Below are 14,607 nucleotides of genomic sequence, written 5' to 3' on the forward strand. Positions count from 1 at the left end.
TCCACACCATTACTACGCAGAGATTCACATAAAGTTGTTTTATACAAGACAAAATAACATTTTATACATTTGACAGCATATAAAAATGATTTAATGATTTAAAAAAAAAGGCATTAAATGAATTGTTTAAGGTTCAGTGACATAAGAGTGTGGTCAAAATGTAACATGGTACAAATAAATATGAAAACATTTAAAACACAATAATTTAACAATTCTGCAAGCATGCACTGAATAAAACAAATCGACTTTCTCTCTTGGAACGTTTTAGTGTTTTGAGTATTTTTCCATTATTTCCTCAAGAAAAGTAATGTAACTGGAAAAAAAAATCAAAATAAGGAATAACAGCACTTAAATGTTGACCCCGAAAGTATTACTTGCAAGTAACCTGGAAGTTCAATAAGTGAATGTAAATATTTCCTATGAAGCTGGAATGGCGCCTCCTATAGGAGGTGTTGACAGCGGCGGCAGGAGGAGAGACTTCAATTTAGCTGACATGGCTGCAATTTCAGGGTCCTGAGTTTCATACATCTTCACCAGTCTGGCAAATTTTAGGACACCTGTAAATGGAGCACCGAGATCATTATGAGGAAGATGTGTCATCTGCTCTGAAACACTGAGGGAGATTTTTGTCACCTTCAGATTTTCATTCCTAATTTTATAACGGCAGGGAAAGGCCTGGATAAAACACTGATCCTCAAATGTAGGCAAAAAATTACAAATAAAACTAAAAATGAGAAGTAAATCACAATTTATCAATGAGGCCTGGAGTGTGAATGTGGCCAAAACACTTTGTCAATCTGAAGTGAATCTATTCCAGGGGTAGAAAATGCTACGTTATGCTTACCCTCTCCCTCGTTGTTGAAACCGTACGCTTTGATAACCTCTTGTTGAATCTGAGTGGCCACAGGGAGCACAAGCTGCAGCATCTTTCCCATGTCGTTGCAGGCACTTTCCCGAGCCTCCTCCATCCTCACTGCATTATCTGGCACTGAGAAAGCCTGGATCACCTCACTCAGTACCACTGTAACGTAAAGAAAGCTTTAGCTGTTTCAAGGCTTCTAAGGCAGGTATGTCTTCTAAAAAGGCTGTGCTTTTTTCTGTTCATGCAGTTGCATATGATACGGTGTGTCCAATTTTCAGAAGCAATGGTTAGGAGCACCAAATCAAAGATCACAAGAGCTAGAAAATGTTTTAATTATATAACATTGTATTAATATCATAATTATTATATCATATACCATATAATCAATAGTTTCGGCTGCTAACTTGTCTGTTCTCACGATTGCACTTGAATAGATTTGTCATTGATTTTTTTTCTATATCTATTTTGTTCATCTGCTCTACAGCAAAGTATTTTTACATTCAGTTTAAACATGACTTACACATGTAGTTAGTTTCTCACATTTGACTAGTTGGAATGATTTAGTTAATTCCTGATTCTATTCTTAATCTTAGTTTTTATATTTTGTACATTTTTAGTACTTTTGTACTTTGTATTCCATGTTATATTGTTTTGTTACTAACATTGTGTGTTTGATGACCTGCTATCTATAATATGAAATATAAGTTTTCACCTCGGGTCTGCTCAACAGTCAGGGTGGGCTGCTGTGCTGGAGCTGAGGCCATGTCTGCAGAGAAAAGTGAACAATGTGTACTGAGATATTTACAGTAAACAACACTGAGAGGGCAGAGAAAAAAAAAGTGTATTCCCAGCATGTTTTTGTGTTGTGATGCTGAGATTACCAAAACAGTAAATGATCACACATTTATGCGAGAATGCAAATCAAGGGAATTTTATTCTGATATACTGCTTGATCGTGTATATCACAGATGATATAATGTAACTTTACATTGTTTAAATCTTTGTTACACAGCGGGACTGGAGGTGGTATAATGATCACAATATAAAACTTGAGCCATTAAACAACAGCTGCTGTAACATGATGCTCTGAAACGCCAACATGAGAAATCAAGAGCTAGATGATGGTGAGAAAATGTCTTTGAAACGATTAAGGTTTAATGTTTGAACCATTTTCGAGATCTCTTAAAAAAATAAACGTAAATCGACGTTTGTTTGTTTTTTAAGCTTGGGGCTAACGTTAGCTTAGCAATAGCAACACATACGAGAAAGACAAAGACGCATTAATCCATCTATAATTTAAAATTAACGAATTAAGGTGTAGACACTCACCAACAGCAATGAAATAACCTAGCTTGTGGCAGACCTGTATTTTTTTTTGCCAAAAAACCCACACCCTTTTACGACAGTGGCAGTTCGTTTTGCGACAGGACTTCCTCCTTTCAGTCCAACGCGGATGTAAAAGGTAAACATCAGACACTTTGCTGAGCCAGTAGCAGCTTGAAATCGCATAAAAATGTAGTTTAAGTAGAAGTGGAAATTAAGGAGTGTGTGTGTAAACTTATGGTACATCTTTTAAGGTTTTAATAAAACAAAGCAAAGCTGCTGTCTTGAAGTTTTGAAAGAGTTGCACTAGCAGGTTTTTTTTGGCCACGTTGGCTTAACAACAACAGGAGGGTGAACAAGTTAGTTTCATTAATCAATGGAGCAGAAGCTGGCGGAGTTCAGAGCCAGGCGACAGGCTGCTAAAAGGGATGACAGCGCAGGATCAGCTCAAACAGAGATGAACCCTCCTCAGACTGAAGAAACATCAGACGGTCAGCACACAACGGAGAGGACAGAAAACACAGACACAACTCTGACTGCTTCAAACGAGGTGAGACATCTGACATCACATCATTTATTACAAGCTGTACACTTCTCTATTATTATAATTCATTCGTAGGACTGCTGAGAAAGTAATTATTCAGTTATGTTATATAAATAACATTAAACAGGTTAAATTACATTAAATTATAATTGTAAAAGTGTGCTGTATCATTTAAAAAGCATTTTTACAGACTGGGATCTCTTGCTCCAAATCAGCTATTACTCTTCAGTGCTAATCTATCAACTCTGATAGTATCGTGGCATATATAAAAATAATTTAAAATAAAAACACCTCAGAGCCAACATGTTCTCAAAGTTTATAAAATGAATTACTCAGAAAGTATAAGTGTAGTCTCATTCTGCCGTTACAAAGTACTCTATAGTTACTATAGAGTATTCATACTTAACGTTACAATAATGAGGGGGTTCTTTGAAAAAAGTTTCACCTGTAAGGGGTCCAGGGTCTAAAGGGTGTAAAAAATTGTGAGAACCCCGACTGTAGATAAACAGACAATAGCTTATAAACAACATCAATAATAGAATGGTGATATTTAATCTATAACCAGTTACTATAAAATACCTCTGATCTCACCTCATCAGTAAAACTTTATTAATCCTCAGGGGACACCCGAGAAGAAGTCTTTTGTTTTTATCAGCTTTATTTTTAATCGACAGTTAACTGCTCCACAATACTTACCAGTACAAAGAAAATGTTTTTTAAACAGTGACTGGGCTTACTAAACATTGTGTTATGTTTCCCTACAGGACAGCGCTGACTGGATAGCGGACAGTGCTTTTGGAAGATGGCTGGCTTCCAGACAGTTAGTCATGTCAAACCTTACGTTGCTCAAAGTGCTGCTGTGGCTGGTGCTGCTCGGTCTGTTCGTTGAATTGGAGTTCGGCCTGCCATTCTTCGTCATCTCCCTCTTCTACTGGCTCTATGAAGGACTCCGCAGCCCGGCTGCCCGCAAGCCCGGAGAACTGAGCGCTTACTCCGTCTTCAACCCAGACTGTCAGCCTCTGCTGGGTTCTCTCACTGCAGAGCAGCTAGAGGGAGAGATGGGCTACAGACCTCTGGCCAACAGATGAAGCACTTTATTATTCCTGAAGATGTAAACTTTATCCAGGGAATAAAATCTATGCTATCACTTCATTTTCTCTGTATAACACATTCACTTCAGATTGGTCTTTTTTATAGATTAATTCCAGATGTAATGCTAAAAAGTGATTGTAATATATGATTATAGATTCAAAATGAATCAGTCATTTTTTGACCTTCACACTTAATTTCTTACTGAAAGTTATTTTGGTAAAAAAAAATGTAAATAACATTTTGGCGTGAAAGTTGGAGACAACAGTCTTTATACAGTCACTTAAAAAGATAAAGAGTCTAAATGATAGGAGAAAACTATAAGTTTAATGCTTGTCTTCAGACACCCCGACATAAAAATATAATTTCCAGAGGTTGCCACACTACGGGTTATACATTGCACATAGATTTCAGTAAGTTTCTTTTGTTTTTTTCTAAACTTGAAAAGATCAGTTTTATTAAAAATTGTTTTACAACTCTTCACAGGAAATGTCTTATTAAAGATCACGGGGAATTCGGCTTTAGTAGAAAGCTTTATGCTATGAAGCAATGATTTGTGAGGACTTTTGGTGGGTCCATCTCTGGGTTCCCAGGTTTTGCATTTACATGTATTGTAAAATATACATAAGAGCAATCTTTTCATTTTAGGATGGAGAGAAAAGTGTTTTCAATGTATTTCAAATTTAAGTACAAGAGAATATTGCTGTAGGTTGTATGTGGGGGAAATAAACTGAGGACATTAAATCGTTTGAAAGATCTTAATGTTATTAGGCTGTCATCATTCGCTTAATAGACAGACTCAGTCATATAAGAAATAAGAGGATCGTGTTCAGAGGAGCAGATTATACCTGAGATTTCAGACAACCATCATTTTTGGAGACCTATCTGTTTTCTCCGCATTTAAAATTGTAATAAACGCGACGGTCGCTTGGACCCGTAATGCGACCTTTTGTACAAAGAGTAAATCGTATAGCGAAGATGTTTCACTGCAATCTATTTCCGCATTCGCTATTAGCTTCTGTACCAGCTTTGACCGTTTCTGTGTTTAGCTCGGGAGACAAGACTGATATATCCTCTCGTTGACAATATAATGTATTTATGTTCAAATATTAAATAATATACGTTGGTGTTAAAATCCTCTGTTTGCTCTGAATCGCATGATTTAGCAGACGTGACTGGCCTTACTTGCTAGCAGCGATAGCTAGCTACTTGTCTTTTGACGATTGCTCTTTGGGTTAAAGGTCTTTCTGCTCTTCCGGCATCTGCACAAATTCAATTTGACCAAGCTGTGAAAACTGTTTGCTGACAAGTAAGTAACATATACTAAAATATTAAGGTAAATGTTGTCGACCAAAACCTTTCTACAACTCTCCAAAGCCGACGTAATCATCTTTGAATTCAGTGGTAGCATACCAGCTAATCATGATTGTTGCAAATTCTGAATGATTGTTCTTTTGAGTGCTTTTTTTAACCTAAAATCCTACTGATGTGGCAATATAAGATGTAGGATACATTACAATATCAGTGACATACAGTTCATAATGTTAATCCATTCACTTAAAACTTGCTGTTGATTTCTGTAAAACATTCACATAACAGTCATGTGGAAAGGCAGGGCACTTGGTTATAAAGTTTGCAGACACAGCAACATGGCTGCAGATCATCTTTTTATGTGGACGCTCAATCCTAATTTAGGCATTCAAAATTATTATAATTTTTTGTTATTATATCATGATTTTGAATGTGTCTTTCCACCAGTAAAGATGATTGTTTTCTCCCTCAGCCATGTCTGGAAGTCCTGCTGTGGTGATGCGGCTGGTGGCATCTGCCTTCACTGTTGCTGAAAAGGCTGGATCCATTGTCAGAAAGGTCCTTCACAGCGGAGAACTTGGCATTGTTGAAAAGGTGGTACAGATTTTTTTTAATTTTTTTTTTCAACAAATATTTAGCTGTTCCCTTGATAAATGAATCAGCATGCACATTTCCTGCCCTTAAAATTTAGGATTTAACTGTAATACTGTGAATTGACTGCATTAAATTGTTTCAATGTTTCCTAATTCATCGATTTCCCCATCTACAGACCGGAGCTAATGATCTCCAGACACTGGCAGACAGACTGGCACAGCAGAGTATTTGTGCGTCGTTGTCGAGACGTTTCCCCAAAATCACCATCATCGGAGAGGAGGTGAGTGCTTTGGAGAGTTTTCTTTCGTGTATTGCTATAAGTAATTCTAGTATCAGTTTTAATAGGAAAGTTATTTAGGAAAGTTAAAGTCTAATGGTTATGTGCATCACTTGTTTAGGAGCTTCCAGCAGAGGAGATCAGGGAGGATCTAATTGAAAACGGTCACTCAGATGAAATCCTTCAGAAGACGTGTCCATCAGAGTACGGCGGGCTGAAAGAGGAGGAGGTAACTACCAAAGAATCCGAAATGCGATGAATTTATTGTGATTAGTAATAGAATATAGTCTTTCCTATGCATCATATTTCTGTGCATTACAGCTGTATCCATAAAGAAATATATGCATGGTGATGTTGAGTGGTTTCACACTGTCGAGACTGTGAACACATTTATTTTCTGAATGATTCTCTCTGAATCTCAGCTCGTTGTTTGGGTTGATCCTCTCGATGGTACAAAGGAATATACTGAAGGTATGTGCTTTATATTATTCTCCCTTTAAATCAGCTTGAACAAAAAATATGCATGGTTGTGTGAACTAAGCTGACCTGGCAACACTTAAAAGCATGAAGATCAGCTTTCATGATAAAGGCTTCTTCTTCTTCTTTCAGATTCCTTTAGTTCTTTGTGATTTAGTTGTGATATTCCGTCACTGGCTCGCTTTTTTGTTTTGGACTTCAATATCACTTTACCTTTTTCTTTAACTTCTTAGTGTGTCCTTGTTTTTACTGTAAACCGCACTCTATCTTTCTCTTTTGCTCCCTCTCTCTCTTTTTTTCCCCTCTTACTGCCCTTGGCATCAAGGTGTCTCCATCACCGTACTGTCGCCCAGATACCGCTCAAAGGGTTGGACACCTCTCAAGTTCAAAGCACAGCTCTCTGTATGGGAAGGCAACAGAAAGAAACTACTCCAGTCACTCTGCATTTACAAGAAAAAAACCCTCCAGCTCTTATAGTCCTTTTACATGTTTTTTTTTTCTGGATAAAACTTCATTTTAGCCAGTCACATGAGGAACATTTGTGTAGCCTTTAAGTGGCTAACATCCTGCTGTTCTCTGATTAAAGGGCTCCTGGATAATGTCACAGTGCTCATAGGCATTGCGTACAGAGGCAGAGCTATTGCAGGCGTCATCAACCAGCCGTTCTACAACTACCAGGTACAGACCGAGCGATACAACCTTCTATCCGTTTCCGTCATGCTCTGGTTGATTGAGACCGTTTCCTCCATCAGCTCGGAGGAGGAGGAGGAAAGGACTTAGGAAGGACCATGTGGGGGATACTGGGATTGGGCGCCTTTGGATTTCAACTGCAGGAAGTCCCAGGAGATAAACGAATTGTTACCACCACGCGTTCTCATAGTAACAAGTTGGTAACGGACTGCGTGGATGCCATGGAGCCACATGAAGTCATAAGAGTGGGCGGTGCAGGAAACAAGGTAAGAGAAATGAATGTAGGTGGAGATATGAAGTACGTCCCCCCTCTTTGTTAATAATACATATAAAGTAGAATGATCACCTTTCTCACCATGTCAGTGAAAACTGAAGATGTGGACATAGAATGAATTAGTTTGCGGCTTTTACATCTTATTTAAGAGGACTTGGCTTGGAGGACTACAGCCTCTATACATGGAATTAGACTAAACCACTGTGCCAACCAGCACCACAAAAGAACTCCTGTACTGGATTAGATTGCATCAGTGGTCACTGTAATGGCTGATCGATGTACATTAGTCCTCGGCTGTCATTCAAAGTGGGCAGTGAACCTGAAGTGCATTCACAACACAATAATTGAAGATGCGTTAAATCCTAACGTCAGAACTGTTAATGAGTTAATTTATTTCTGTGCAGATAATCCAGCTCGTTGAGGGAAAAGCTTCCGCTTACGTCTTTGCAAGTCCAGGATGCAAGAAGTGGGACACCTGCGCACCTGAAGCCATTCTGCACGCCGTTGGAGGTAAAAAGAAAAAAAACACACAACTTCTGTCTTAATGGAAGATGTTAGGAGTCCATGAAAGCTAAAATGTGCCCTTGGACTTTTATAAGGAGTTGCTAAACAACACGATACATCCAACCATGCATATGTAAACTCAGGTTTATGCTATATAACATGTTTTGTTTCCTAGCTCTTGTATCATTTTTCCTTGTTTATTTTATTTCTCCTGCAGGTAAACTGACTGACATGCATGGTAATGCATACCGCTACAACGCTGATGTAAAGCACATGAATTCTGCCGGCGTTCTTGCTACACTGCGTAACCACGAGTACTACGTCAGCAGAGTGCCACAGTCAGTGCTGCAAGCCCTCAAGTCTGAGTGAGGTCATCAGAAATCGCACTAAAATCTCTCTGTGATACAGAGACTCAACCCCTCACTGTATATACTGTAAAGAGTGTTTAGTTCTCTTAACACTTGAACACCTTCACAGAGATTATATTCTGTACACACATGCCGAGAAAACTTCTGGTTAGAATTCAATAAATCCTTTTTTTTTACTTTTAAAATGTCAAATGACTTTGATGACAGATTTTATGGAAAAGTTTGTTTGAAAACCCATGATTATGTTCCAGCGGTCACATTAAACATGAACACTAAATGAAGCAGAGGGCAGGCTCAACAGCACTTCCATTTATTTCACTCGTTTGAAACACTCGTACAAATCTCAAAACATCTTAACATACCGTTTCCAACTTGAAGACCGAATAGATGAACAAGGCAAAAGGCGAGATTTCAATAAATAAAAATACATCGGTTAACTGTTGTTCAGTGGGAACAATGTATTAGAACTAGCATTAGGCCAACAACACACACAATGCCATCATCTTAACTGGATGAGTTGAATTTCTATAGAACGACGCGGGATGACCTGAAGTGCATTCATGAATCATCGATGTGAAGACAAACAGCTTCTTAAAAAGAAATGAAAAGTGATCCTGTACCGTTTGTATCTTCCTCCCTCACACTGACGCATCCTTTATTGTCTTCACACCTGCTGTAACTTTACCCACACAAACTCAAAATGCTTCCTGGTGTTTGGCTCCACTCTTTTCTGCGTTACACACAATTTACGTCAAAACTGAAAAATGAAACTTAGACTGATTACCTGCTCAATGAAATTATGCTCTCGAAGAGATGCGAGGGGTGAACACAAGTTTGAGCGCTTGTCATGGAAGAGGCTGGAAACACTGATCTCATGTCGATCATCTACTAAATGTGAACAGCCTATCGAGAGGAACAGCGTAGCTCGGCTGTGTCCTCTGTTTTTAGCTGGAATAGGCATTTCTTACCTTCTGCATAATGAAACGTTATTTGAGCAAGTTATTGCACTTGTATTGTTTAAACCTCAGGATATGTATACCTCCAGGGAGAGAAAAACATTCTTGAGTCACAGGGAATGTAAAAGAAATGTCCTCTAGTTGGTCATTTATGGGGGGAAAATGGTAAAAAATAAACGTAAGCGTATTTCACAAAGTTTCAAGAGTTACATGAGAAGATGGATATGTACATGTCTGTTAAATAGGAAGCGACAGCAGGAAGCTAGCTGACTTTTCCTACAAGCGTAACAAAATACTGATGGACTGGCTCCATCTATGGGTAACAAAAAAAACCTTCAAGAACCTCGATTGCCACCTGATGAATGTGTTAAACCTAAGAGAAAGATGGGTACTTGTAGAAACAGTCAAACGCACCAACCTTTGCCAATGCTAAGCTAAACTAGCCTGCAACACGTGGTAGGTTCCTATTTGACAGACGAGAGCTGTCTCGATCTTCTCATCAAACTTTTTGCATGAGAGCAAACAGGAAATGTCAAAGTATTCCCTTTTGTAGAGCACACTACTTTAGCAAATATACAAGGCGGGGGCAATGGCACTAATAAGGTTGAGTACATGAACATTAATCAAGGACAGACGAGAAACAACTCTTGTCTGAGGGTAAGTATGGATTTTACAACGGCAAGGTCCAAGAACCCGTCTCAATTAACAAGCGTGCATGCATTCACAAAACCACTATGGAAATTGTTACTCTTGACAGCAGAGAAGCATTGTATGTACATCTTGTCCACTCCACAAGAGGTTTGGTTCTCATATTGCTAAATGGACCGATATTAGACGTGAGGGCCGAGTTAATACATACCATGGCATGAAAAATATGGAGAAAAAATACCACTCACATGTTCATTAAAAATACCCACAGAACAAGCAAAAAACACTCCTGACGTTTCTGAAAACACATGAACAAGCTGACTGAGAGAGGGCTGGAGTGTTTGAGGCAGCCTGCAGGGACGGGGGCCGGTGACCCGCCGGGGGACAGGAGGAGAGTCAGGACCAGCTGCTCACCTCTTTTTAGGGGCCTGAGCTGTGCGTGGAGGGGTCACTGGGCGTCCTACAGTCACCCCTCCGTACTGGTACTTGGCTTTTTTTTCTGACGGCTTCAGGATCTGGAAGGATGAATAGAGGTGGTGATACTTACTTCAACACATGAATCATTACTTCTTGTTCGGGAGAAAAGTAGCTGGAAGTTCTGTACCTGAAAGGAGCACATAAGAGACTCGTCCACACTCATCATGCCGCCTGCGTTGTCAAACTCTCCGCAGTAGTTTGGGGCAGAGAACAGGGTGACCAGCTGTCGTTTGGCAAAGAACTCGTAGCCGTCTTCAACAACCTGAGAAGAGAACAGAGGCCTTCTTTTTGAGAATTTTCAAACTAACTTTGAGATTATTTCCCAACCACAAATTTGCCAAAAATTCACTGTTTTTATGTTTGTGTTTCTCGATAATTGTAATTGTTTTCACTCACAACAAATTGTTGCCTTAGCTTTTAGACTGTCAAAGCTAAAGCTTTTGAACACTGCATCTTTAATAAGGAGTTTCTCTTCATGGAATCATGGTCATGTGTTAAAATGCACTTTAAAAAACGAGTTCTTCCAGTTTACTTCTTCTAAATCTCTAAAGAAATATCTTGAATTTGTTGGTACACATGTTACCTGATGTGCTCGGCAGATGAGGTCCAGGTCGTGACGGTTGAGAAACTTGCTGACAACATCGGCCCCAAAAGTGAAGGAAACTCCGCGGTCGTTCTCCCCCCAGCCCTGCACGTCTTTGTCTGGGTCTGACCACAGCAGGTCACACAGGAGGCCTGCAGCACAAACAAATGCACGCAGCACTCAGAAACAAACAGTAACAGGAGGTTACATGCTCTGGTGATATTCAGCAACCCTGTTGTGAACATGTTACACAACAAAGTCACTTAGTGGGGAGTGACTTGTGGGGTCACTTTCTGGCGACTCAGACTGCAAGATGGCCACGTACGACCACTACCTAAGAAATGTGCATTAAGTCAGTTTTCCGTTTTAGTTTTTTTCTGTTAATGTTTAGGCATATTTAATTTGAGCAAGCACTAGGGTGTGGTGTAATTGTGCCAGGCTCATTTTCATTCGCAGTCTAAATGGAAAACTTCAACAAAAACCCAAAATACAAAAGAACTGCAGAAAAGAAAAATGACAATAACGCTACCACAGATACAGGCAATAACAGCATGTATGATCATCCTGTATTTTATAGTCAACTTTTATAATTAAGTACTGCACCTGTGTCTGGGACATCAGTGGGTCTCATAATGCGTCGAATCTGTTCCATGGACTGTAGATCAGGTGAGAGCCCTGAGGAAGACAGATCGTTGTGTTAACGCTGACTCACAGTACAACAAGTCCTGACTTTACAACTTCAGGTGGATATTTCTTCATCCTACATCAACATGACATTGCTTGACTTGCGTGTTGCAATCGGATTTTCTGAATAGAATGAAATGTACATTTCATACTACTGCATATATCCCTACATAGTCTTAATTGTTAAGCAATAAGACAACACAGATAATCCTCTTAAAGCACGATACCTAACATTTCATTCTAAATACTCTTGAGTGTTTAATTTAAAGTTACATAATCAGCATTTTTAAACCCACGCACAATCCCACAAAGACAGGCATATTATCCACATTAGTAGTAGGGCTACATCACAGAAATGTCTCACAAACCTCCATGGCAGCAGAAAATCTTCTCATCAATAATTGCTGCGATGGGCAGACAATTAAAACAGTCTGTGAAGGTCTTCCAGAGCTTTATGTTGAACCTGCGCTTGCCTGAGGAAACCAAAGCAAGAGTAATATTAATGCTTTCAGTAATATTAATTTTGCTTAATGAAACGTTATGTAATGTATGTTCAGAGTTGCCTCACTTTGGTCGAATGTGAAACACTCAAGAGGCAAACTGTTTTCTAACTCACACTCATCATAGAAGCCGTAAATGCGATTGATGGAGGCACACTCGTGGTTCCCCCTCAGCAAGAAGAAGTTTTCTGGGTATTTGATCTTGTAGGCGAGCAGCAGGCAGATGGTTTCCAGCGACTGCTTCCCCCGGTCCACATAGTCCCCCAGGAACAGATAGTTGGCCTCTGGAGGGAAGCCTCCATACTCAAACAGCCTCAGCAAATCTGTGTACTGTCCATGGATATCACCTGAAAGGTATGTACGGCTCATTTCACAATATAGTTGAATCCTCACAGTCAAAACTGTAAAAGTGATGAAACGTATCTGTAACATAATATTGCAGGATGTGTAAGTAAACCAAAAGAAAGGGTTTTTTTTGTTGACAGGGGCTGTTCTCACCACAAATCTTGAGTGGAGCCTCTAGTTCTAGCAAGATTGGCTGACTGAGGAAAATTTCTCTGGACTTGATGCAGAGGCCTCGCACCTCGGCCTCCGACATCTGCACCACCTTCCCTGGACGACATCCTCGCACTGGAGGTCAAGAGTACAGATTAGTTATATTCCTGACCAAGAAGAACATTCAAGTGTATAGTTCAAGGCATCTCATTCACAACTATAGATCTGTATTTTTAGGCCTGGTTCGTAATTATGTTTTCAAAGTATATTAAGACTAACTGATGCATAACCATCTAAATCTTCAAAAGACATAAGTATTTACATAATCAAACTAAATGATTTTTTTTAATGTCAGAGCATCTCTTGTGTTGCTCTTTCAGCAGTGGTTAGCTCCCACTCTGTTTACAAGTGCATCATGGTGTTGCTATTAAGAAGAGATGACCGTTGCATTTGCTTTAGAGTTGTTGTGAACTGGCGACAAGAACAGGAATGAACAGCTTGTTGGCTCAGCTGGAAGTGTGTGAGTGTGTTTGAGGGCGGTGTGGTCCAAGCGGGACAAAAAGTCTCATGTCAACATTAATTATAATGCTAATAATTTTATTTATAAAGCGCTTTCAATCAAAACGCTGTGCAGGTACTAAAATTCATACTGAAAAGAAGTATAATAGCAGAACTAACCAAATAGTCTAAGAAGAAATAAACAAAAACAATACATTTAAAAATAAAAGTAAGCAGTCATTGTAAATAAAATACACGTACTAAGAATACACCAAACATCAAATTTAAAAAAGGGAATTTGTTTTAGAGTTGATCTATATTTTCCATATGACTCTTTTTTCAAGGGACAGAGCATAGACTGTAAAGGATAAACTTTATTGATCCCCCAATCTCAATGTGACAGAATGTGATTGTTACAGCAGCTCCAGAAAAAAACAAAACAGGAAATATAAACAGCATCAACAGCAAAAAAAAAAACCAGGTAAGAGCAGTGTTGTTAATACTATGAATAATATCACGGGACAGAGCCACTGCATGTAACCACATACTATTAATGAATTTAAAAATATCTACATTATATGTATTTAATGTTGCACTACTGAAGTCCTGTGTAATGGGGGGGAGGGGGGAGTGTGTCCGAGGCGGCATCCGAGCAGCTAGCTAACTACCTGCCTTGCCAACGAGAACATGTAACGTTACTTAGCAACAATAACATTCGACGGTTCTCACCTGTTCCACATACACTTACATACATGTTCAGTGTTAATAATACTTAGCGACACACGCTAAGCTTCTCGGCTACTTTCGTTTTATACCGCTAACTTACTAACTTAAACAAGTTAGCTCTCTCTCTCTCTCGGGCAGCGTTATAATGGGGTTGTTTTTTTCTCTTTTAGCTAGCATCGTGTCCAAATCAACGTTAACTAACGATCAACAACGAGCACAAATGTATAACTACAAAGTACTGGGACGTGATTTTTAAATGAACGTTTCGTCGTTTTTTATAGCAGCGAGCTTTTCAACGCGAAGGTTAGCTTAATGTTCAGGGTGATTCTCGCCAGGGAAACAAGATGTTACAATTACGTTTTAACAAATTGTGAAGTTACTAGTTTTAAACAAGAACACGTAATTCAGTCGATTCCTCTAATAAGGACCCAAAAAAAGACCAAATATAAGAATGGTAGCTCACCTTCCAGCAGCCGAGAGATGATGCTGTCAACGTTCAGTTCGCTCTCCGCCATGTTTCTGATGCTCACACACAGCAGGCAGCTAGGAGGCTAACTTAGCCCTGAACACAGACTGAAAGGCTTAAAGAGGACAGGCCCTCCTAAAGAGCCAATAAACAGACTTTAATGATATTGATCACCCAAGTTATCAGCAGTGGTGGAATGTAATAAATTATCATTACTATCATACATTGTCTCTGTATTGTTTATTTTTTTAACCTTTATTT

General features: G+C 39.2%; 4 protein-coding genes across 5 annotated transcripts; 2 read left to right on the forward strand and 2 right to left on the reverse strand.

Annotated features, from left to right (window-relative positions):
• Positions 1 to 17: 17 nt before the first annotated feature.
• On the reverse strand, positions 18 to 2,277 carry grcc10 (gene rich cluster, C10 gene). The gene is made up of 4 exons (XM_079349239.1): positions 2,192 to 2,277; positions 1,575 to 1,628; positions 845 to 1,021; positions 18 to 557 (listed from the first exon to the last, which is right to left on the reverse strand). The coding sequence occupies exons 2-4, from the start codon at positions 1,624 to 1,626 to the stop codon at positions 418 to 420; spliced, it is 369 nt and encodes a 122-aa protein (XP_079205365.1). The 5' UTR covers positions 1,627 to 1,628; positions 2,192 to 2,277; the 3' UTR covers positions 18 to 417.
• An 18-nt stretch (positions 2,278 to 2,295) lies between these two features.
• saysd1 (SAYSVFN motif domain containing 1) lies at positions 2,296 to 4,575 on the forward strand. Its single transcript, XM_079349227.1, has 2 exons — positions 2,296 to 2,735; positions 3,494 to 4,575. Exons 1-2 carry the CDS (start codon positions 2,562 to 2,564, stop codon positions 3,815 to 3,817), a joined length of 498 nt encoding a protein of 165 aa, XP_079205353.1. The 5' UTR covers positions 2,296 to 2,561; the 3' UTR covers positions 3,818 to 4,575.
• Positions 4,576 to 4,649: 74 nt separating this feature from the next.
• Positions 4,650 to 8,505, forward strand: bpnt1 (bisphosphate nucleotidase 1). Of its 2 annotated transcripts, XM_079349207.1 has the most exons (10): positions 4,650 to 4,785; positions 5,060 to 5,127; positions 5,602 to 5,723; positions 5,899 to 6,003; positions 6,122 to 6,229; positions 6,423 to 6,471; positions 7,064 to 7,155; positions 7,230 to 7,433; positions 7,846 to 7,951; positions 8,163 to 8,505. In XM_079349207.1, the coding sequence occupies exons 3-10, from the start codon at positions 5,604 to 5,606 to the stop codon at positions 8,312 to 8,314; spliced, it is 936 nt and encodes a 311-aa protein (XP_079205333.1). In that variant the 5' UTR covers positions 4,650 to 4,785; positions 5,060 to 5,127; positions 5,602 to 5,603; the 3' UTR covers positions 8,315 to 8,505. The 2 variants fall into 2 exon arrangements, with proteins under 2 accessions (XP_079205333.1, XP_079205332.1); XM_079349206.1 differs by lacking the exon at positions 4,650 to 4,785 and having other exon boundaries at positions 4,794 to 5,127.
• Positions 8,506 to 8,607: 102 nt separating this feature from the next.
• Positions 8,608 to 14,451, reverse strand: LOC306827406 (serine/threonine-protein phosphatase PP1-beta catalytic subunit-like). Its single transcript, XM_079349195.1, has 8 exons — positions 14,344 to 14,451; positions 12,660 to 12,791; positions 12,278 to 12,508; positions 12,030 to 12,134; positions 11,581 to 11,652; positions 10,978 to 11,129; positions 10,522 to 10,656; positions 8,608 to 10,432 (listed from the first exon to the last, which is right to left on the reverse strand). Exons 1-8 carry the CDS (start codon positions 14,393 to 14,395, stop codon positions 10,328 to 10,330), a joined length of 984 nt encoding a protein of 327 aa, XP_079205321.1. The 5' UTR covers positions 14,396 to 14,451; the 3' UTR covers positions 8,608 to 10,327.
• Between the last annotated feature and the right edge of the window lie 156 nt (positions 14,452 to 14,607).

Source organism: Symphodus melops, assembly GCF_947650265.1.
Source record: "Symphodus melops genome assembly, chromosome: 1".
Classification (NCBI taxonomy): domain Eukaryota; kingdom Metazoa; phylum Chordata; class Actinopteri; order Labriformes; family Labridae; genus Symphodus; species Symphodus melops.

Excerpts from the sequence above, each read along its gene's own strand:
- grcc10 (XM_079349239.1), bottom strand. The coding sequence starts at position 1,626 with ATGGCCTCAGCTCCAGCACAGCAGCCCACCCTGACTGTTGAGCAGACC. Across the intron at positions 1,022-1,574 it reads GACTGTTGAGCAGACCCGAG|TGGTACTGAGTGAGGTGATC; the intron begins GTGAAAACTTAT and ends TTTACGTTACAG. Across the intron at positions 558-844 it reads TTTCAACAACGAGGGAGAGG|GTGTCCTAAAATTTGCCAGA; the intron begins GTAAGCATAACG and ends CTCCATTTACAG.
- bpnt1 (XM_079349207.1), top strand. The coding sequence starts at position 5,604 with ATGTCTGGAAGTCCTGCTGTGGTGATGCGGCTGGTGGCATCTGCCTTC. Across the intron at positions 7,156-7,229 it reads AGCCGTTCTACAACTACCAG|CTCGGAGGAGGAGGAGGAAA; the intron begins GTACAGACCGAG and ends TTCCTCCATCAG. Across the intron at positions 7,952-8,162 it reads CATTCTGCACGCCGTTGGAG|GTAAACTGACTGACATGCAT; the intron begins GTAAAAAGAAAA and ends TTTCTCCTGCAG.
- LOC306827406 (XM_079349195.1), bottom strand. The coding sequence starts at position 14,395 with ATGGCGGAGAGCGAACTGAACGTTGACAGCATCATCTCTCGGCTGCTG. Across the intron at positions 12,792-14,343 it reads CATCTCTCGGCTGCTGGAAG|TGCGAGGATGTCGTCCAGGG; the intron begins GTGAGCTACCAT and ends CTTGACCTCCAG. Across the intron at positions 12,509-12,659 it reads GGCTCCACTCAAGATTTGTG|GTGATATCCATGGACAGTAC; the intron begins GTGAGAACAGCC and ends CATACCTTTCAG.
- saysd1 (XM_079349227.1), top strand. The coding sequence starts at position 2,562 with ATGGAGCAGAAGCTGGCGGAGTTCAGAGCCAGGCGACAGGCTGCTAAA. Across the intron at positions 2,736-3,493 it reads CTCTGACTGCTTCAAACGAG|GACAGCGCTGACTGGATAGC; the intron begins GTGAGACATCTG and ends GTTTCCCTACAG.